This window comes from Odontomachus brunneus, unplaced genomic scaffold (genome assembly GCF_010583005.1).
Source record: "Odontomachus brunneus isolate Ranch 3 - 2012 unplaced genomic scaffold, Obru_v1 Obru_scaffold_140, whole genome shotgun sequence".
NCBI classification, from domain to species: domain Eukaryota; kingdom Metazoa; phylum Arthropoda; class Insecta; order Hymenoptera; family Formicidae; genus Odontomachus; species Odontomachus brunneus.
Window position 1 is genome coordinate 596,874 of NW_022639590.1, and position 24,600 is coordinate 621,473.

General features: G+C 42.9%; 1 protein-coding gene across 6 annotated transcripts in view; it reads right to left on the minus strand.

Moving 5' to 3' along the window:
* The window catches only part of LOC116850265 (mucin-17-like), a 291,148-nt gene that overhangs the window by 45,442 nt on the left and 221,106 nt on the right, over window positions 1-24,600 (minus strand). Inside the window, exon 1 of one of the 6 annotated variants that reach the window (XM_032828330.1) lies at window positions 8,382-14,649. The exons of the other annotated variants lie outside the window; for them this stretch is intronic. Within the exon in view, the coding sequence (XP_032684221.1) occupies window positions 8,382-8,420 (39 nt within the window). The 5' untranslated portion in view covers window positions 8,421-14,649. Of the gene's footprint in view, window positions 1-8,381; window positions 14,650-24,600 lie in introns of those variants that run through there. 6 annotated transcript variants of the gene reach the window in all.

A 24,600-nucleotide genomic window follows, 5' to 3' on the forward strand; every position in this document is an offset into this window, starting at 1 on the left:
GGGGGGGGGGGGAGGATCTCCTTCGCTCCAATAACTTATCTCGGCGGTCTCGCGACCTTCTTCGTGCAATAAAAGCCGCAACAATGGTCTCTGACGTTTTTATCGTGCTCCTTAATAACAACGGCACGGGCAACGTCAAGCACCAACGATTGACGCTAAACGTATACAGGACATGTCTGACATGCAAAGTGTCTCATAATATTTCTTGCACATGTAGATTAGGACGAACAGAAAAGTCCTCTACACTGAGAAAAAATTTACTAAATTTTAAAAAACGTTTGTTTGGATAGTACTGTGAAGATATTTGTTTAAATTAAATAATTATTTTCTAAAATTAAAGAAACAAATTTATATTTAAAACTTCTTTATTTAATTTTAGAAAATAATTAAAAAACGTTTGTTTGGATAGTACTGTGAAGATATTTGTTTAAATTAAGTAATTATTTTCTAAAATTAAAACAACAAATTTATATTTAAAACTTCTTTATTTAATTTTAGAAAATAATTACTTAATTTAAACAAATATCTTTACAGTACTATCCAAACAAACATTTTTTGAAATTTAGTAAATTTTTTTCTCAGTGTACCATTTTACAAATAATTATGTAAATTTTTGAGTTATTAGTTGAAGAAGATTAGCGCACGATGATGCATCGGTTTTGTCAATTAATGACTATAAATTTATCCGGTTATACTTGTAAAATGAATCTTTTTGTTCAGTTTGTGGCCTCATCTACAAGCACACGACCGCATACTGCAAATATGTTATTTTGATTGAATTTCTTTTTATATATTTCTTATCATTTCGAGTCACGTCATTTCAGGAGAGTTCAAGAGTTTTTAAACATATAAAACTATAATTTATACATCTTGAACGCGTCAAATGATATGACTTAACCGGTAAGAAACGTGCAGGAAGAACTTGAGCCAAATAACACGCTCGGATTCGCAGTGCAGGCGTCGCTATCACAACTCATCTGCCGTGTCATACGTGATCGTTCGCCAATCCTGTTTAATGAATAACACGAAATTTTGCAAAACGATAGAGAAATTGGTGTTCAGTTTGAAAGCCAATCTAGATGTACACGAGGTATGGGACATTTTGCGTCAGACACCCTATATAACTGCGACACATTCATGAATCCGATAATTGCGTCGGCCTTGGCGCGATCGCAACCTACGGTCCGATAAAATCCATCGCATCGATCCGTGGACAGACGCGCGCGATCTCGTTCCGCTTTACTTATTAACGGCGCGGGGAGACGACGGGCCGCAAACCACGGATGTGTCCAGATTGGTAATAAACGACCCGCTAAATATCCGAGTGATATACACACACCGGGCCAATATAATTGCGCCGGCCTCGAAATGCACTTCTTCGGTCCGGCCGGCCGTACCGAAGCTGCGCCTCGTAACGATGTGTACAACCGATAAAGCTACACACGCCGAACGAATTAAACGGCACGTGGAGCGCGGCGAAAGTTGTTATCGGAACACGCAACTATTTCGCGCTACCGCACACTCCTCTCATCACCTAATCACGAGGGAGGACTGAAAAAGGAAGGGGGATCACCCTATCTCCCGATGCATCGAGCTCCTGCAATATCGGAAATCAGTTCGACGTGCGCGCTTTGTACACGATATTCCATTGGCAACGTTGCTTTTCATGGCGGATCTCTCTTATAGTCAATGAGAGTACACGGAGAAAATATACAATTTTTTTTTCATGGAAATTCATCGAAATTTCGCTATGTTCTTAGTAGTGCAAGAATAAACTGTCGATAAAGTCGGTCTCGTTTGTAAATGTCGCTGGAAACATATCACATTCCAGTTTCTGAAATATAAATAGCACACGTATGAAATGAAAAGGTAATCAATTATTGAAGAATGTTGACCTATCTATTTCTTGGTTACAAAATTCTATAGTAATGTTTACTGCAAAATTCTCTCTACGTACGTCGTACACAGAGAAAATATTGTGACAAATATTATCACAAAATATTGATAATATTTATTAATATAATAAACAAATATTATCACGACAAAATTTTTTCATCTCGAATCATACGATATAATTCGAAATTATAAATTTGTGAGAATGTTTACTTTTTTACTAAAAAATACTGTTACAGAACTATTGTGTATATATATATATATATATATATATATATATATATATATATATGTGTATATATATATATATATATATATATATATATCTGCTAGACCGTTAAATATTTCAAACTGTTTCTATAGTAATTTATACTACAATGTCACAGTATAGTCTTGCTTTACAGAGAAAAATATTGTGAAATAAAATATAATTTTAACGTAATCTTTACTACAATATTTTCTTGAAATCTAGAGGCATTAATAAAAGAGAGATTTACGACTTTCTTAAGTATATCAATTTAGAAAATTTCTCTTCGTTAAGAAAGATTGAGGGAACAAGACGACTGCGAGTACGTAACAACGTCCTTTCGGACAATCGTGCGATCATGCTGGTAAGCGAGACAAAAAGAAAATCACGACGATCCGACGACCGCTCGTGACTCTTCGACGAATTTTATTAATATCCATACGTAGCGACGAGGAATACTTTACGGTTGTCGTTACGGGGCTGCAGCGAAGCCCCTAAGGACGCGACGCGGCCGTGGATGCTCGAATAAAGTACGACGGCATAAATATCGACGATGCATGTCCCGGGGAACGAGTGCAATTAGAGACACGGAGAAGTCCCTCGCGCGGAGGAGCGCGCGAAAGAGAAAGGGCGTAAAGCGTGAGGAGCGTTGGGGGAAGGGAAGGAGTCGAGAAGAGCGAAGCCGCGAAGAGTATCTCGAAGTCGTGACCCACGTTGCAATGGAGTTATCGGCTATGAACTGACGGGCCCGAGGAGCCGTCGTGCGCCGTCGCGGATCTCGAAGGCGTAAATTGGTCGAGGGGAATCGTTTTATTACAAGACGTGGAACGAAGGGATGCAGAGAAGGGTAGGACGAGAAGGGCGGTACGTGTCGAGGAAAACGAGAGAGCGAGCGAGAGAGAGAAAGAGAGAAAGAGAACGGAGGAGACTGTACGCGGTTTCGCGGCACGAACAACTCCATGGATGCTGCCTGCCTGCTTGCCTACCTGCCCCTCTCTTTTCCTCCGTTTTTTGCGTACGCACACACGCTTTATATTATTCGCCCTCCCGCCTTGCCCCCTTTCCATGTCCCGCTCGTCCCCGCGCGGCCTTTTTATTTTGCCGCGCACAGCACGTGGACGGGGAGAAGTCGAGACACACCACAGTACCTTCCTTCGTACCTCCGACATATCGCGGCAAACCATACCGAACCGTTCTCTCTCTCTCTTCCTCACTCTCTCTATATCTCTTCTACATCGTGCCTTCTACACAGGAATCTCGTGCGCTCCGGCACAGTGGTTCTCCGAGCGCCCGTACTCGATCGATCGATCGATCGATCGCGAGTAATCGATGAGGACCGGAAAGTTGACGACCCTGTTGGAAGTAGAATTTCACGGATAAAATGGTCAATCCAAGCCTGGACTCGAGTGGCGTTCAATACGCGTCGTTACGCGTTATAAAATGATGAAATTGTGGACGTTACCTCGATACACGTGCAAGTAATATATATTGCTCTCTCCCTTTCTCGGAATATTGATATGAAGATATCGGAGTCTCTCGGCGGGTATTATTCGGATATTGAAGAAGCAGTCGGCAAATGGCAATGTTTCTCCTCCTCTTTTTTCTCCCGATTATATCGGCCAACTTCTGCCGAAGAAATACGACGAGGAGAGCTCGGAATTTCATATTTCGCGGATTACCATTATTTCGCTCCCGGGAGTCGAATTCACCGCGGCCCCCGTTGATTCATAGCCCTCGAGACAAGAACCTTCGATGACATCGACCGACGTATATATCCGCGCGACACAAGAAGAAGGTCCGCGCGGCGGCTCCTTCGTGCGCCATAAATATTCGCGAGGGCGGGCCCCTGTCCGGGCCCCCCTGCCGGCTGCCGCACGCATCGCTGAATCCGAGTTATGTTAGAACGTGCTAATAACAAGCCGATTCTATTCCACTGTGAATTCCGTCATTCTATTACACGGCGCACGCTTGCCTCCCCGGGGATTTATAGAGCCAGCGAGCATTCCGATGCTGCCGTCACGCGTCACAAGGCCCTCCGACCTCCGCGGGGACGTACCTCTCTCCTCCACCTCATCCTCCTCTTGCTCTCATCCCCCTCTCGCTCACCCCGCGTCCACGTCGTCACACCGGAAGCCAATGAAGGAAGCCCACTGGAAATTGAAACCCGCACTAATTTCCCAGAACGCAAATCACGAAATTGATTTTCTACCGAGGGTGCCGAGGGCGCCCGATGATAAAGCGATGATAATGAACGATTAAAGCTGGAATGGGGGACACTCACATTGAACAAGCCATGTTCTAAGCTAAAGATGTGCTCAAAAGCTTCGTTCTGACGGGGAGAGAACAGCCGCGCCGCTTTCTGCAAATTCTGAATGAAGCTGCAGATCCATGTCTCTCCCGGCGTAATCGTCGTTAAAAACTTGGGCTGGCGGCTTCAGCAAACAAAACGCGCGAGCGCGTGAAGGATCCGCAGGGCGATAAACACTTATCCTGTACAGATCTTGAAGCGTCTACGCGGATCTCAAAGTCTACATTGGACATTTCATTACCACGTATTACGCGGTAATACCGGTTAAACGCGCGCGACACGACGTGTCACGGAATAGCGAGAAAAAATAGAGGAATAGGGGAAGGAGAAAGGAAGGGAGGAGAAAGAGAGAAAAAAAAAGAAACGCCAAATGCGCTACAAATCAAACGAGAACGGAAACGTTTTGAGCGAGCAAATCGGCGCGACGCATCGCACGGAATTTACGATGCAAACGAGCGCATACAAATAATGTAGCTGTCAAGCTGGCAACACGCTGGTGTTGGCCCGAGTAACACAAACGCCCGAGCATTTGCATAATCGGAAACGATATGCATCGATAAACCGCGATCGTCAGCGGCGCGGTAATCGACCGGACAGGCTAGAAATTTTCTAAACTTAGCTGTGGAACTCTCATTGAAACACACCAGCGATTTTGCTGAGAGCACGCGATGCTCTTTTCTGTGCGAGAGAGCAAAAAAGAGAGAGAACGCGGCATGTTAAACTGGATTCTTCAAAATTAAGTTGTCGAGAAAATTTTGCAACGAGTTTTTCACACACAGAAAAATACCATTCGATTATTGTGAAAACTCTGTTTTTACTTTACTTTTCTTCTTTTAAGTAATGATTAACTTGAACAGATAATATTTTCTTAATAATAGTCTTAAAACATACAAGTTTTTAGAAAAGCTCACTATCATATATTCAAGAGAAGAGAATTTATTCTCTCGACAAGAATATTATAAGATTTTATAGAGAAAAAAGCTGATTCGACATTATGAAGTAAATAAACCGTGAATTTTTGTTTTACCTTAATATTCTTTATTAAAGTACGAAGCTTATTAGAATTCAAAATGTATTTTGAATAAATTTGAAACTTATGATAAATTTATAACAGATTTGCGAGCTTACAAACTATCAAATACTTAAAACAAGTAACATTTACTTCAATGCAACATTTTTCTGTGCATAGTCTCTCTCTCTCTCTCTCTACGTAATTTATCGCTTATCGATAAAATAAAAACACTATATATGTTTCCACGGGAATGTGACAGATTATATTTTAAGAATCCAACTACTGAAACACGTGGTAACCAATTAGAGAAGCATTTTTGCTGAATGCACATCGATCATGAAATTTTTCACCGAGAAGTAAAATATGTCTAAGCTAAATAAAAAGTTTGCGATATACGGCGTCGTCTTGAATATAATTCAATAGCTTCGACATGGTGCCCGAGAAAGAAAAAAGAAAAAGCGAAGCGGACGATGCAGAAATGCAGGAGACAAGTGTTCGGGTAGTCCCCGGCGCGCACGACTGTATTTCACAAGCGAAGCCTTCATAATGACATTTAAACGCTGCGCCACGGATTGCACCGCCACTGGCGTAAGCTTTCCTAACCGGATGATTTATTTGACACGGCGTTGAGCCGGCGGCATCACGAAGAATTACGAGGGCGTGATGAATCTAATAAAATGCGCGTGCACCCTGGCCTCTAATTCGCAGAACGCTTTGCCCGAATATTTTCCGCGCCGTGAAAATTTGATGTTCCACGCTGAAAATGCAACTCATGCGAACAGCGTACACTATGATAAATTTTCGACTGCGCATTAATATATATTTAAGCTTCCGTACTGCTCTCTGAATTTCTTGAAGTGAAAATCACTTGAAAAGTAAAGCAACAATCGAGTCACTTGTAGTGATTTTCCATTCATATCGAATGAATTTTCCACTCGGAATCACCGGGTGAATGTTTTCACTTGATATTGAAGAGCGAATCTGATGTACTTTACTCTATGCAGTCAGAATTCATTCTCAGCAGTATATTTACTCCTCGCTCTTTTTGAGTGAACTTCCACTCCAAACCGTTCACAACCAGATTAAAATCGAGAGATTAGCATAATTTCATAAAACAAGATTACATAAACTCCTATGAAAGAGAAAAATCTACTGTGGAAAACACATAGAATCATTGTCTCAAAGCTGGCAGGCGGATTGCGTAAAAAGCTGACGAGCTCTACAATCGCGGATTTATCTCGGTAGCGGAACAATACGTTCCTTTCATGCGGGTGCAATCATCTCCATCCGCGGCTATCATGTCGCGGATTCTCAGTCCGGTTTCTCGTTGGGAGCGCGACGCAGCGCGCGGCGCCTCTTCCCGCGCCGACCCACTGGCAATGATCGTTCGCGCACTAGCGCGTACTAGCTCACTGCATAAGCGCTGCATAAACGTACCTGCATGAGTCGGTGACCTTGAGTCACGCACGGTAGAGCAACCGTTCGAGTGGTAGACGAAGAGACGGCGGAGGAGGAACGAAAGCGAGGAGTGTGCGCGAGAGCGAGAGAGGTTGCGGCAAAAGGGAGGGTGAGAAAGAAGAAAATCGCGCGGAAAGCTCGAGAGGGGGATGAAGAGGAGGGGAGCCCTTCGCGAGGGTTTTACGGCGAAACGAGCCTAACTAACCCGGCGCGTACGCGTACACGCGGATACGGCCGTCGCCGCCACCACTCTCCCTCTCTTTGGTCGTGTGTTTACGAGCGTGGAATACACATCGCGTACGTCGCGGATACTTAAGCCGCGCCGCGTGAATCCGCAACGCTTGGTTGCACCGCGATGTGGAACGCGCGGTTCTTCTCGCGCGAATATACGGCGGCCGAGCCGCGGCGATGTATGTCCGCGCCCGCGCGCCCTTTATCGCGATTCGACGTTTATCTATTTCGCGAAGGAAAGCTCCGGTTACACACGTGCTCTCGAGCGCGAACTCTGCCTCGCGATCTATGAGTCGTGAATGCGACTGGATATCAGTGTTGACCATTAAGGGGATGCCAAAGTGGATAAGGAACTCAAAAACTGTCGACAGCGTAGCGACTAATACGATCGCGCTGCTTTCTTTGTATTTCTTATATACGGAAAAATAAAATTCGGGTAACTATGGAAACCAGAAGAAAAACTCACCGACGAGAAATAATATTAACTGTTAATAACTGACTGATAACTTGGGAAGTTAATTTTGAAATGTTTTGTTGGTTTCGTCACATGTTGAGCAATGCACCAATTCATTTTTGCGCATATTTCTATTGTGTAAAAGCATTTGTAATTCTGTGCAACTAATAAAACGACATAAAACGTGCAGATAAGAATCAATATTCTGTTAGTGAAATTTCTAAATATGCCATCCCTTTAATCGATTAAAATTTTCTTCGACTGAAATAATCGGCAAATCAAAATTAATTTATCGTCATATATTAAATCATGAATAATTTCATCAATTGAAGAAAGGATCTTATTATCTTATTAACCAAAATATAATGAGTCGTATCAAAGTTTGATTGAGTCCCCATGTGATTCACTGTTTTCCGCTAACGCGATGTGATTCGCCAGTCATTTCTATACTATATCATTTTTTTCACCACGTATGATTAAGAGGATACGGGATAAATTTTTCTCATTATATCAAGTCTCTATTTTCCTGTTCAAAATATATTGTAGCTTGTACTGTCAGTAATTTCCTTTTTTTGTCACAAGACGCACAGAGAAAAGCATAGAATTATTAATTGACCCTAAAACGAATCACACGGCGGATCAATGATTAATTTTGTCAATCGATGAAATTATCGGTGACTGTGTACACAATGACTGATTAACTTTGATTATTGATTATCGGTTATTTTAGTGAAAGAAGATTTTACTCGATTATTGCCTAATACTGGGTGCTGCTTACCGTCGGATCGGTACATTCGCTGACGTAAATTGCTATCATCGAAGCTCACTTTTCAGCGTTTCTCACGTCTTCCCCGTCCGATCGACCGACAACTTCCGGCCAGATATTTTCGGAATCAATGCATGTGTGCGTGCTATATCGCAAGATAAATCCATTCCACTTTCTATTCTGATGATCGGACGTTGCTGTCGGGATTCTCCTGCTCGTGGCACGGGGTCATCTTTGTGCGTCTGCACGTGACACCGCGTTCTCGTAACGAGACAAGTGTCGGTCGGTCGGTCGGTCGGTCGGTCGGTCGGCCGGCCAGCCAGCTGGTTCTTCTGGTTCTCGTCCGGTCTCCCTTCGAAATCGAGAGTCCATTGGCTCGCGCGCAAAACCAGTCGCGCGGGTGAGAAAAAGATGAAGACGAGAGATGAGGGAAGGGTGCGGGAAGGGTCGAGATATCACGTAGAGCTCTCTCGAGGGAATTTACAGCGAATCGTGTTTTCCCGTGGTAATTCTCCCTCTCTCGCCCTCGCGATCGCTTAACGCTAAGCGCTCGCGTTAAGCGCCCGATTCCTAATCCGGTATAATGCCTGTTGTTACCTCGTATCTACCTCGCCTGACGGTGGTCGAGATCGATTCCAGCACAGTCGACCGATTGGAGCTGATTGAATTAAACATAACGCTTCGCGCTTGTTATTGTTTCAGCGAATCGTGCCCGCTCGATTCCGTCAACTTGATCGATTATGCACGGCGACGCTCGCTTTTCATTAATTTGTCCCCGCGTCTCGATCTTCGACCACGATCTCGGGGATTCTTTAAGTCTTCAATGAAAATTAAGTGTCACTTGAATTGATAAAATAGAAGAAAAAATCAAAAGCGATGTTATATATGTGTACGCGCTCGCGCGCCTCTCCGGACTAAAAGGGTCGCTGTAATATTTAGTATCCATTGCAGAATCCATTTTATTATTTTATCGCTCGAGCCCCAGAAGCGCGGCGGTAGACATCGCCGCGCTTCTATTTTTTTCTGTCTCCTCCCCCTCCGATGTTCAATCCGATTAATATGAGAAACACAAGATTATCGTAAAATGTAATTTCAGTCGCGTCGAGTGTAAGCTGATCGGTCGCGACTTGAACGAGTAATAAACCGTATTTCGGAGATACGACGAGTATTTTTTGCGTTAACTTGAATAAAAGCGGGAAATGGGAAGGTATAATGCGCGCGCCGGGAAAGTTGACGCGGAGGCTCCCGGTACTCCATCTGCGCTTTTATGCGCGTATAGAGGCGAACCATGCTCTCCCGCGGCAATGTGCTTTCAAGAGCACTTAACACAGCATCCGCGTTGAGTGCTCGAGTTCTAATCCGAGATTGCTGAATACCTTCTGCTAATTGAATGCGCAGCTCATCACGATTAAACTTAACCGGGGTGGCACACGCTCAACGATTCGTGCGGATTCATGACCCTCGCTGAAAATCGCGAGACCATCCCTCTCCCCTCGCCGCTGACCCCGATGAATAGTGTTAACGAACTACCCGCTTCCTTCGCGGCGATATACGTGGATTCGCGCAGGTGCGCGCGGAACACACACACGGGCGCACGAGAACTTTTAATTCTAATTATACGCGCATCACACACACGGTCGGGAATTTCGTGGGCGGTGATAAGTGACAAATGCGTTGCGCGCGCGCGTATCGAAAATCGTGAGAGAAAATCGCTCCGTCGCTCTCACGCGTGAAGAATAAATTAGCCGGTAGGTCGGATCTCTCGTAGTCGAGAAGAGCAACAGCGAGAGCGTATCTCGAGGACCCTTCTGGGAGGGCCCATCGCCGTCTCGCGGAGGATCGTATCAAATCGTATTCGAAGCGAGTTGACGTTCGGAAAAGGTCGACTGAAAAATTAACCGCCCACTTCCACATAAATTTGCCATTTCGCGGCACGATTTATCGAGACCATACATAATAAATGTTGACCGAAGGAAAGCAGCCGAGATCGAGGCTGCGTAGAAATCGAGGATCGGGGGGTGCCCTCCCCAGTCTCTGAGCCATCTTTTTGTGTCGCATTAACGCGCGTAAAAATCCATATTCCTCTTTAAAAATATCAATGCTAGTATTTTGCAACAAAAGAAATTTTGTTTGAGAAAAACATTGTAAAGACCAATTTTTCCAATATTTTAACAAACCGAAATTGCATACAGTGGACTGTAAAACACACATGACGTTGGGAGCTCCATCAATTGTTAAAATCAAAAGTCATTATGGACAGACACTTACACAATAGTAGTATAATTAATAATATAATTGATAACACTAAATATTATAATGAATATAATAATGATAATAATGATAATAACTACTATAGGCAAATCCGTCAGTAATGACTTTCAGTTTTGACAGTCTAGTGAGTGCTCAACTGTATTGTATCCATTTTGCAACCTCATGTACATTCACAAATGTTTCGACAATGTTGTTTTAATACTAATCTAATCGTGACTCGAACAATCTCCAATATTCATTACTCGAGATATAATATTGGCACGAAAACTGCGAGATAAATTAGAGTTAGTCGCCAATTTCGGATACTCAACGACGGCGGGTGGCCTGAAGATATTTGTAGTCATTCAATTCGTCATGAATCATTCGGCGCGACCGGATGCTCGCAAAAATTCACGACAGGCAGCCTGTTCGCGACGACCGCCGCGAGGTAATAGTTTTTCTCCTCACAAAGCTCGTCGGTTTCCGGGCGGTTTTACGAGCGCAGCGGCGCGAGCGAGCTGCGCGATTTCACAGCGATTCGATCGATTGATCACGCTGCCCGCGTGATCGGACTCGATCTTTCGCGCGCGACGAACCTGTATTATTGCGCCAGCAGTTGGAATCGATCCTTCGAAGCGCAGATGTTGCATTTATAAAGAAATCGATCATTGCTGTTGCATAAGAAATGGCCGTGTTGCTCGGCAAATATTCAAAGCATCTGACATTTCCTCTGGGAGCCATTTATCTTGATCTCCAGTGAGCATATTTATATTTTAGCTACTCACTCCTACATTTGATCCGAGCTGCGCATTCGACTATTTATTCGGTGCGATGCCTCGATGATCTTAAACAGACCATAAACTGAGCTATCGCCGTGCAATTAGCGGCTCGATCGTGCAGCCGTATGACCATCGCGAATTCTCAAGGTGTCTCCGCGCGTTTTGCGTTTTATCACCGTGCTCTTTCCCGTGCCTCGAAGGAGAGCACCGAGTCGGCGTATCTCTATATAAGATTAGAGTCCCGCCTGTGATGTAGATGGTGTGAGGAAACTTATCCGATCAAAGTTAACGCTAAGTGACGTCGGGAGCAACCGGCCGGTCGGCTATCAGTCGGTGGCGAGCGCACGTGCGAATTAAAGAGGCGAGTTGAGCGCCACTACGACGGCATTCCACGATGCGGTTAGCCCGTTGCATCCGCGGTGTGTGTCCACGAACCCCGTGCATGTGCGCCTCGGACGTCGCACGCACGTAATACACGTGCGCGTCGTCGCATTCGTCATATTATTACATGTTAATATAAAATCAATGTTTCCCCACGCCTGTCACATCGCGCACACGGCGACGCGCCGTGCACACGAGACCGTGCTCGGACACGTACACGACAGACTGCTCGTCAAACAACGCGCTCGAAATCGCGCTTTGCAACTCGATCGTTTTCATTTCGCAGTTTTACACCGAATGGATAGTTCCGTCGAATAGTCCCGTGGATTCTATCGAACCAAATGCAAACAGCAAACAGTCGGAGAGAATATGTCACGTTTAATTAAAAAAGTTTACCAAAGATCAAGAGACTGAGGTTTTCCTGTCTCGCATAAAAGTTGTCTATGCACTCTCTTGAAGTGAAGTAAAAGTGTTTCTAATTGAATCAGAAAAAAGACCATTTCACCGATGATCAGTGAATATTCGGTGATTTTCAGTGAAAGACACTCCCACTTATTTGCTACCAATTTTGGCTAATAAAAGTCAGATTTCACTGTACTAAGAAGAAAATATTTGAAAATTTTGTGAGATCTAAAATTGATTTCTGTGAATAAACTTTATGTCCCACAAGTAAATTTTCATATATTTTTCCCCAGTGCAGTAAACTCCTTTCAACGAGATTTTACTAGACTGTTACAACTAAACCACCAGTTATAAGTAATAACACATTTCACTGAATAATACATTGATTGTACCTTGGGGAGCATATAAATGATTAATCTCGTCGTGTTCACATCGCCATTTCATCGAGTTTGTATCACTAGCTATTCGCAGTTTTTTCTTCCCGGTTGCTCTGAAATATCTTCTTTGCGCATTTGGGCCATGCCCCGCAAGCTTCTTCAATTCAAGGGAGATCTCGCGCGCGTACAATGTATGTACGTGCATACTATGGTCGGTCGAAGGGACGGTAGCTTCGAATCCGATAGTCACTACGGCGACAGTGAATTGCCGTCGAATAAGATTCCTCGCATGGATATGGACGAGCGGAAACGATTTGCCTGCCGGGCAAAGAACCCTCTTTGCTCAGCAGGAAAATCGATTACCGCGTCTTTCTTCTCCCCGGAGCTGTTTCGGCGTTCCCTTCGGCAGATTGGCATCGAGTTCTGTCGCACATAAATAGATAAGGAACCGATACGTTACTCCCGCCGAGCGATTCCTCGACCGCCCGAGCAGCGACAACGGGGCAGAAGGGAGGAGAGAAAGAACACGGATCCGTGCTCGCTCCTTCCTGCATACCAAAGTCTCTGCCGCCGGGCATTCAAGATACTCGTCGATTCTAGTGCACTCGCTTTTTCAACGTCGACACGTCGATCAGCTCCTAGAAAATGTCTGGCGTCGATATTTTCCCGCGCGATACCGAAATAACAGTTATCACGGCCGAAAAGCTACGTCACACGGGGTTGAACGACAGTAGACATGCTCAAAAAGAAAAAAAAAAGAAGAGAAGAAAAACACCACACGATATTCAGGTGGTCTAATAAACGCTTGCTGAAACGATCGCGAAACGCGCGAGTTTTTTGTTTTTTCGATTTTCCTTCACTGACCCGTTTTCCGTAATGCCATATTGCTTCTATAAATATGCACGAGTACGTTATAAATCGCATACGGACCAATAAAACCATCGGTGTGTGCGCGATGGATCAACAAATTTTTAATAAAAGCACGGTTTACAAGGACGCGAAGCGAGGAATGTGCAAACACAATGTAGCCCCACACTGTTTTCCTGACATATACAAAAATTCGCCAATAAAATCGAAAGCCAATCTGGCGCACTGTCATCCAATCGCACTGTATGACGGGATGCACAAGCGGCGGACGATTCTAATTTTACGTAGTTCTCGTATCGAGGATTAAACCTGCCGAAGATCACGTGTCGGCTATCGATCTCTGGTTTCAAACATTATTGCTGCAAAAGAGACAGAGACAGAAAGAAAGAAAGAAAGAGAGAGAAAAAAAAGACATAAAGATCCGAATCTGTTGCATAAATATTGCAAAATGCGCAAGTTGTTGGAGACGCACGCGTACGATCTGCGAAGCTCACAGAAAAACGCACAACATTCAGCGTTTACGCTGATTGTATCTGTCTATCGCGCCGATAATACTTCAGAATCCAGTTTAATTACAGACAACGAGCATGTCTACGAATATTTGGAAACGTCAGCGAGACCGTGAGTGCGCGGAGTGGGGTGGTTCACGTGCCATCTCTCTCTCTCTCTCTCTCTCTCTCTCTCTGTCTCTCTCTCTGTCCCTCTGTCTGTCTCTCCTTCGGAGGAAGAGCTCAGGGTGCAACCTCTCGAGGGATTACAGATGTAATAACACGATTTCGTCGTCGCGCCATGATATCCAGTCGCGTTACTACGGATACGAGCGTGACACGACGAGCGAGAAGTCGGCGGGTATATCGACGGATGTGCACGTGCGCGCGCCCGCGCGACCCTACTCGTGCAACAAACAAACAAACAAACAAATAATCTAATCTAACCGAATAGAATTCATGTAGGAGTCCCCGAACTCCGCTAACCTGTGGCACATTGTTACACGCGGTACGGGCAGAGATTGCGTCCCCACGGACACAGAGAAACGCCGGTTTCTGTCGCTGCGCGAGATTAATTTCGCACGCCGGTGCAGCTTGACACCGTGCTAATATCACGTAAATGGGATCACAATGGCGGACCGCAGTTTCCAATCATGTCGCTCGCGCCAGCCGTGTGTATCCGAGTAATCGTTACCTCGACTACGTATACACACGCTCGCCAGACTGCGTCGATATAATTAAGACGCGAATCTCTCCCTCCGCGTTCTCCCTTCCCTCCCCCCCCCGCCCCCTCTCCTACTCCTCCCGCGCCTCGTCTCTTCGACGCGCACCATGCGCGAAATTAGTCCTCCGAAAGTGACTGCAACGTCGCAGCAACTCGGTCTTTACGATACGAAGCGATATTAACGTGGTCGGAATATTACGCAATGAATAATAATGGCGTTGCGGCGATGGGGTAAAACTAGCGGTGAGATTGTTATAACGTAATTACGATATTGATTATAATTACCGCAAAACACGTTGATAACGCCATAGTCGCAATGTGACAATGTAAGGAAGTATCAAAGCGATGAGCGATAACAATGTTACTGCGGGGAAATATATCTTCAAATGATATGAACGAAAAACGGCACATTTTAACGACTGACGGGGCTTTATCGCTGGCAAACGTTGGCGAGACCAACAATTACGTGTTTCATTACGGGACTTGCGCGATTCGACTCATCGGTGATTCCGGATAAGCCAAGAGCATCTTTGTAATATGCGCTTATTCCGCGATAGAGGAACGATCGGTGATCTCTCTCTCTCTCTCTCTCTTTCTCTCTCCTCTCTCTCTCAGGATGCATTGGCACAACTATCGAATGATAATACCTGACATTCAATAAGTGGCAAATTGCACGGCGGCAAAAGGGTCAATTTCACTTCCCCCTCTTTCTCTCTCTCTCTCTCTCTCTTATTCACGAGTACCTTGAAAAATACGAGGAACGGGTTAATTGGCGAGGTCGGAGGGAACGAACCCTTTTGTATCATCCGCGTCTGTATTCTTCTCCGACTACGCTGGCACTTTCGTTTCCACTTACGCTTTGGCTCCTCGGATGCCAAACCGCGCGAATATAATTCTCCGTCTGTATCCCGCGAGTTTCGATCGTTGCTGATCACGGAGCGATCGTGCAAATTGCCACGGCAACCGCCTCCTGCTATCTCGGCCTCCTCGCGTGCGGCGCGTCCGTAGTGACGGAATTACATATTTTCGGTGCCTCCGCGCGAATAGAAGAACCGTGCGATTCTTCACACATGCGAGCGGCACATTTGTTCGGTGTGCCGTTCGAAAAAGGCAGCGGAATATGAACTTATGAGAGATACAAAACTTGGTACATGTTGACACTTTTCCATTTGCATACAGCACGTTCTATTCGAAATTGTCGCAGAGAAAACACATTTGTTTGGATTAATCAAATGTCGTATGAAATATGAATGAACCAGAATTCCGTTTCAAGTCACCAGGATTCTGTTCAAGTTAACAACATTTCTGGTTAAGCAGACTCTCGTTAACTTAAATAGAATAATGATTGCTTCTGGTGGAGTGTGCGAACCATGGAATCTAACGATGGTCGGTCACGAGAACCCTTAGTACTCCTGCGTCTAAACGTTCGGGATAAAGTTCCGTATCTTGCGACACACATCGATTCCAAGAGAAACGACGATTTAATTGTTTAACGCGGCGAAATTCTCCGCGACAAGCGGGATCACTTGGGATAACGAGCGGCTTTACGAAACAATGATAAGAACGAGCTCGATGCTTTAATAAAAATCGTCTTTCAACGATGCCGAGGCTGCTGATCCGAAATTATGTAGATTCGATCAAGCAGCTTCGATACGAGGCTAGAAAGAGAAAGAGGAGGGAGAGAGCGAGCGAGAGGAGACTGCGCGCGTAAAGTCGGCGGGGTGCTTTTATTATTCATCGCTCTCGACTCGTCGAGAGTAAAGCCCGAGGCGACTCGAGGACAAAGCGAATATCTGCGGCATTTTTCTACGCTTCGGCTGTCAAGCTGCAAAATGGAAAAGAGATCCGTTTGGTGCGAAACACGCTCTTATTAAACTTCAGATTTTTCTCCCGGAAAGAGTGGGGATAGAGAAAGGACGGTGAGACGTCGCGCGGACGTTAAACAGGCTCTTATTGCAGCCTAGTTCTGACCGAGAGAGAGAGAGAGAGAGAGAGAGAGAGAGAGAGAGAGAGAGAGAGAGAGAGAGAGAGAGATAAATAATGGACTTATTGGATGTCAGCTCGCGTAAGAATACTAAAAGAAAATTTATACGCGAGGAAAATGCTCGATATACTGATCTTCTCCAGAATCTAAATAATAAATTTACTTCGGTCCTCCTTTTTTTTCTTTAATACACGCTGCAGTTATTTCTTACGCCTTTGTGACGCGTATTCGATTTCGAGATCAGATAACTGAAATATCGTGATAAGAAGCGCAAAGGAGAGATTATTGCCATGTTCCATTTATGTCTATCCTCATGAAAGTCGAGCAAATCTCTCATATATGACTATCGCGTTCTCTTTTCTTCTGTTCTTTCATCTTCTTCGTTCCTCTCGCTCGAGAGAGAAGGAGGCACGATGACGTCAACGAGGCGGCGTAACTAAAGCGACCGACAAGCAAGGGCAAGGTAAACTGAATAATAGATGCTCGTATATAAGAAACGAGAAAGCATTGGGCTTTCTCGTTTTCATTGACGTGAGAATCGATTGACGTCAAGAGCGAGAGCTAAAATAAAGGAGGAAGGGAAGAAATCGCGGACTATAATCAAACAAAACATACGAACGCCATTGCGTTAACTCAATTCTCACTCGACGAAATAATTTCTTATCGATTCTGAATCTTAGTGCCACTCAAGGTTAAACGTTCATTGGATATGTCCAACACACGCGTATGTTCAATATTCCACATTTCCAATCAGAAGTATAGCGTTTACGAGCATTATCGAATTAGTCGATCGTGATGAAAGTTTGCAATAAAAAAATTAAAAGAAAATTAGAAATATTAATTAAGCGGAAATATTTATAACCGGAGAGGTACTAATTAATGAGAAAGAGACAAATAATTAATCTTTTCAGCAATTCACGGAATTTTATCACAGCAGTCATGCAAGTTTTACACAGAAGTGTTTTATAATCAAGAATTAATCGAAAAACACCTTGGCTGTTTAATCTATTAGATAAATTAAATATTGCTCGTCGCTAAAACGACTGCGATTAGCATTATTACACAAGCCTGATACAACTCATAATTAATAGTTGGATACGGAATATGACCACGGCTTGATCACGTTTGATGAGCTTCACACAGTATGTCGCAAAACTATCATGTAATACTTTAATAGCATAATCTGGGGCTTAATTGAATATCCTGATACGACAATATCGAGGGAAATCATTTATCGCAACTTTCCAGTTTGTAACATTCTACATATCTGCAACTAAGTTTTCAATTAAAATTTTGTTCAAGTTTACTCCATCTAAAGTTAGCTAAAATGTAGTTTATGTCTATTGGACATCCTGAAATTTAGTTCGCGAAAAGATCGTCTTTTTCATCGACTTATAACTTAAAAAGTATTGATACCTCAATATTTTATATTTTTACATTAGGATTGTCCAATCAAGTTCTAAAATGCGCTATTGAAGTGCTGTAACGTTATGGCTTTAAAATACCCTGTATATGTATATATGAAAAAAGAAACCACGCACACGCGTGGTGGGAAATTACGGAGCAGTGTGCGATTGACAGGATTGAATTTTGCAGCTGGTCCATAGCGGAGGAGTCGGACGAATTCTCATTAGCAAGATGCATCGTGGAATGGGAGAGCTGGCAATAGGGATCCGGTAAATCAATCGAATAGTAATTAACTGGCGCGGGTAACTCTCTGACTGGCGAGTTTGAGTTTGGAAGCGGTGATACGCTACAAACGATCCATACGGCCGCGCCGGACGATTTCAACGAAATATTTGCGTAGCTACATTTCCGGATTACCATCACCCCCCGATGCTGTAATTGCCCGCCATTAACGAGACATTAATTACATTAGCGGACGCAATGGCTCGACGTGAAATTGTGAAAAATGCGGTTCAATCCGAGGTACTAAAGTACAGGCGCGGCGCCGCCGTTACACGTCATTAAAATGCAGCAAATTAGAAGAGTGCGCCGATAATTATGAATGTGTCCTGATATATTTCATTAAATTCATTCTTATGACAAGCAGCGTGTGGCGACACTAAATTTATCAAAGGTATTTCTCTTAAATATTTTCTACACGAACGAAACGTTGTTATGCTTCTTCCATCGTACGCGTTAGTTTTATGTATTATATTATTATTGACGTCTGAAAATTATCGCCAATATTCTCCTCAGAGTTAAAGGTCAGATACAAAAATGGTAACTACGCAATATTAAACTTCGCGCATTCTGAAGGCCACTAGTTATTATTGATAAAACGCCCAATGTGACTTTCTCGTGAGATATTAATATGAAAAAACACACACATATACATATATATATATATATATATATATATATATATATATGCACTTAAAATTTCTATAATAACGCTAACGAAGCATTTGGTGATAGATAACCTTTAAACCTCATACCATACAAAATATTTTTTAGCCTTTAAAATTTTCCATTCAGCGAACAAAATTTTTTGTCACAAAATATTGAGGATATCATTTGCAAAAAATATTAGTTACAAAGGGAGAGAGAGAGAGAAAGGGGAGAGAAAGATAAAGCGAGTCCAAACATTTTATTATTTTTTTTATATGTGGGAGATTTCGTTTTAGTTGAAAAACACATATTTACATTAAAATAATATAAAAAATACCACCACTCGTAAATGTGAAAAAGAAAAAAAAGTATAAAAATCTGCAATGTCAAAATAATGGCGCGAACAAAATATTCGTGATTATTTCCCGGCGCTAGAACGAGTTCGCATTTAATCTCGTCGAACCCGCAGCGACGAAGCGTTACTAACAGCCAATAATTGCCCCCATGACGATGTGAATTGACGCATATCCGCCTGCAATGCGCTGCCGCGATGAAAACACGAGAGAGGCGAGATTTGGTTCTAGATAATATTCCGCGCGTAAGCAAGTAATTTCATTATCTAAATGTTGATTGCCGGCGAAAGTTTAATGCGACGTAACTACTAACATTACTGCGTTGCCAATGGAATTTAATCTTTTCCTCAGAGCGAAGGTATGTTGTTATCCTGTTACACCAGAGCGCGTTTTCCACGACTCCTGACTTATAAGTGCCTAGCGTTTCGCTTATCGTAATCATCTCATATTGGAGTAGCTTATGAGAAATTCAAATAATGATTTTCTCGTCAATTACGAGATGTGTCGCATATTCCAACCCACCACAAATTTCTCAACGCCGATCCTCAATGAATACAATGAAATAAAATTTAGGCTTAAAACTAAAAAAAATTTAAATGTGGTTTCTATTAAAAAGATTAAATAAAATTTATCAGAAGAGGTAACTCTCTGCCTTCAAGTTAGATAGATCGCGATATTTTACACGTGGTACGTTTGTTTAACATCTCATTTGTCTATTATTTATTTATTGAGTAAGTAGAAATAAATTCCCTTTAGTACACATGAGAAAAAAATAAGAAACATATCACGATATCGCCTCAAATCAGTACATGATAAATTACGATCAGTTTGCATCGCTCAGGATGCGGTCAATGTCTCATAATCAAACTAAAAGATTGCAAATAAATTAATAGAGTCAATTGACCGGAGACTAGCAATTTCAAGATCGCGACGTATGAAAGAGTATTATCGCGGTTGAATGTTGCCTCGCAGTCGATCGATGTTCGCGTTCGCGTGCAAATTAACGAGGTGGAATGTCAAGTTCAACATATTGGAATTGGAGACGCGTAAGACAGAACACAGATCTTGCTTTGTACGGTGTATAGCCGCAACGTCAAGGAACGTGACCCGGGCTTAAGACACGGAATCATGAATAGGGAGGCAAACCAGCTTCTGTAGTCGACTCTGAGAAGCACTTCTCTCTCTCTCCCTCTCTCTCTCTCTCTCTCTCTCTCTCTCTCTCTCTCTCTAATACTACATTCAGTTCTGTTCCGGCGCTCAGTAAATCGTTCTAATATGTATTCAGAGCGGTTTTGAATGACGAATCTATTTCGGCGCGGTATAACCAGACCCGTGCTTCCAATATGCGTCGTACGGAACTGGCATTAAGGATTTCACGGGATCCATGAACTCGGAGAATTAAGCCGCACCTTAATAAGGATCCCGGCGCACGGACAACGGTACCGAGATTAAACGTTAATCGACACTGTATCGCGATAATTTCGATTATCGTGTCTGTCACGCGAAGCAACTGATCAGATGATAAATTTGCAAGTAGATTAACGCAATTACGCGCTTTTGTCTCCGTACCTATTATTACCTCTCCCTCCCTGCACGTCGAATATTATCCCTACGGTGACACATCATTAATACCGGATGAAGCACAAAATAAACAATGTCCGCGAAGTTCGAGAGATTATTGTTAAATAGAGTTAAGATATGCCAAGCAATGGCAAACAGAAAGATGAACATTTCTACCGGAAGTGAGAAAGACTAATCGCATTACTCCGTTGTAAAAAAGCATACAAAAGTAGAAGGACACGATGTGTCGAGTAGAGGTCAGACGACGGCAGCGATTCTCTGATCCAACATGGGATTTTATTGTCTACCTTACTGCGCGTTACCCTTAAAATTCCCACTGCGCACGTGTGCGTGTGCCGCTCGTCGCACTCCATGTCTTTTGGCACGAGAAAGAGGGTTGTGTTCTTACCTGAAACAGAAAGAAGAGTTTGTGTTTATAAATTTAAGTCTCGGAATCAACGCAAAGTACTTACAACAAGTGGTATGTACACATGTTACATCATCGGGCATTATCCATGTATTTTAGTTAAAAAGGATTGACAAAACTGATAAAACAACGGACGAATGGCGGATAGATAGTATCAGAGGAAACCGTCGCCTTGACATCTCGTGTACGAGTTACGTACGCGCGCTACGATTCGGATAAGCGCGCCTTTTAATTGATACGCCGACCGTGGTTACACGTTCGACTTTCCGTGGGACGTTCTCGAGATAAATAGTTTCCTGCGCGTCTAACCAGGGTCGTGTAATGAGGACGGCGAAGTATAATTATCGGAATAGCCGGGCGCTAAATTGACACGCGCTCAAATTATCATCAAACGAAGGTCGAGCATCCCCGCAGAGTGATCTTATTGTTGGTGTACCCTCTTCATTTACAGTGGCTCCCGCCCATCCACCCACCCGCCTTCCTCTTTCTGGCAATTAATCTTCGCTCAATTGCTACAGTTAATTAATGACGTCGTGCACGAGCGCGAAACCCTCCACCGCACCACTTAGCTTATTGTCTTTCCGGTGAAATTATTCGGCAGCCATGAATCACTTCCTCCACACCCGTGTTACCCCCTCCGCCGTTATTAAGGCGGTTTGATGATGGGATGATTAAACTGATTAAGTTGGGTAGTTTATCGTGCGTTCGCACGCTCGGAACGTCCGCAACTAGGAAAAATTTCGCCCGCAGATATCGAGATATTCGCAGCACATTGCGAGATTTAACTTGTGTTTCTCCGCAACAAAAACCGGCCTCTGTTCGCACAATTCTTCGATAATCCTCTGTAAGTCAGATATATCTTGGAAAGATTAATAAGCAATATAAATATTCCAAAAACATCAAAATTCTCAGCAACGAAATAAACGGGAATAAAGATACATATCGCTCAATAAGTTATGTAACTTAGTCGTAGAAATAATATTGCAATAAGTAAAATGAGACTGATAGATAAATCAGCAAACAGAAATTTCCTTTTCTAGAATTTCTTTATTATTACTTTATATTGGCACTAGAAATTTTGATAGAATTTGGAGATTTTTAAAACATATGAAAACGGAAGAATTGTTGACTGCTGTTGACTCTGTGTCCTGTAATTCGTCCTGAAGTCAGCTTCCGATTGTCTTTGTGGCCAAGTGACTTTCAATACGTAGCATACGTGTACATCTGATAATTTAATAACTTAATAGTTTGACTATCTTGAAAATTCAGAATTTTTAAAAACGTTAATCCTTGTGATTTTTGGCCACCAAATATGCTCATCAATTATTGGTCGAAGAGCGTGGTTCTTTTTTGTGTATTAATCATAACGTCTCGAATCGCACGAGTTACGCACGAGCGTATTAGTGAATTGTTTACAATTCACGTCGAGTAATTCAAATACTTCACTGGCTCTCTCGATATTTAACCGAGCTGCCATCGGTATCGCGCTAGTTAACACGTGTTCGCCTGATTGAATCGTATCTATGCGAGTGTCAGTGCCACGATTGAGTATCCGGAGCAACCGAGAGCAGGATACTGAATCGAGAGTCAGGACATGGTGGAAGCAGGATGTCAGGACGCAGGCAGCGATACATCATACATTTCCAGATGTGTCAAATCCTTTATTATACTGAACGTTTGACAAACTCAGTGAGAATAAAGAGATACTCGTCTCGAGATTTAGAATCTACTCTAAGACCGGTACCTAAAAAAAGATAGTTCATTTGATAAATAATTAAAACTTCATGAATCTTGGCTTTAAATTTAAACACTTGATTATCAAGATAGGACAATAGTTGACACAGATTAGAGTATTAAAGTAGATATTAAATGAAATATTGAAGTCGAAAGTAGGATAAAAATTTCGATTCGATTTCAATTCACAGTAACAAATAATAATCTCGTTACTGTTACAATAAACGAGACGAAGAAAGGAATCTGAACAATTCAGATCATGAATGAAAGAGGTTGCGTGTTGCTCGTACGAGCGTGTTTGCCGTGGTTTAATCGATCACGGCACTCAACTCTTCCAAATAGGTAATAAAAGAGCAGCATATAGAGCAGAACAAGAGTATGAAAGAGATTACTTTTGATTTAATGTCGTTACGTCGACTCATCAGCGAGTCATTACCGTTTAATATGACATCGACTTCAGGTTTGCGTTCAACGCCAAACCAAACGTGCCATCTACTGTCGCGCTGGCATACTATACTATATTTTCATGCTATCTTCTTCCTAAAGCGAGGTGAATAATCGTGTGTGGCCGCTGCAAGTACGTATCCGAACAACCTTCCTTGTTTGCACCGCAGAGTAGAAATAGCGAGCCACGTTCGCTGCCTGTCTTCACTAGAATCTCTATAATAAGAGTCTAGCCATAAGACGATTTTGTTAAAATCCTGCGAAAGAGAAGAAAGTATTCATTATCTCTCTTTCTCGCGAGTGCATCAGAGAACACTAGATTAGAGAAAGAAAGATAGTGAATATTTCGCTCTCTCTCTGCCTCTCTCTCAGAATGTTTATAAAATCGGCTTATGATTAAATTCTTATTATAGAAATTCTACACAGAGAAAAAATATTTCGGTATAAACTTTACTCCAATTCAATTCAATTCAATTATACAGGCCGTCTAGATTTAAATGTCCGAGATCTCGTGTGCAGGTAGAACTCGTTAAAATGAATATAAAAAAATCTCTACCATTTTGTAAACTATCACGGTAATTACTGAGATAATGAAAGAAAATTAGTTAACTTATGCGCGCGATGCGATGGGGCGAGCTCTGTACGGCAATTCAATGAAAAATTAGCCGAATTAAGAAAATGCCGAATATAGAAATTAAAATGTCGACTCGAATTGACATTTTTTTTCGTTATACATTAGTGTCCCCTTTCATATTTTAAGCGGGTCATCAACTCCTTCGACTTCCTCAACTGTTATAAATCTTTTCGAAATAATTTAATAACGGGGGAAGTTAAAACGTCTCGATGAGGCAGCTAAAGTTACCAACCACCACGGCGCGACTCGTTATACCGTCGTAAATATGTAAATGATTAAGTCGCGAAACTCGCCACGGTTTATCTCGATTTTTTCTAATTAAGCTCCCCCTTGCGCAGCGGCGGCGCGTGAAAGGCGGTCCGCTTACATCGCGTCTCACGCGAAATTAACCGCGCTCCAGGGACTAAACTAATTTGTCTATAATCGAATATTCGCGGTATATCGTGCAAGTTTAATTAAATGCGGACTGACCGGATGAGTCGACGCGGCTCTC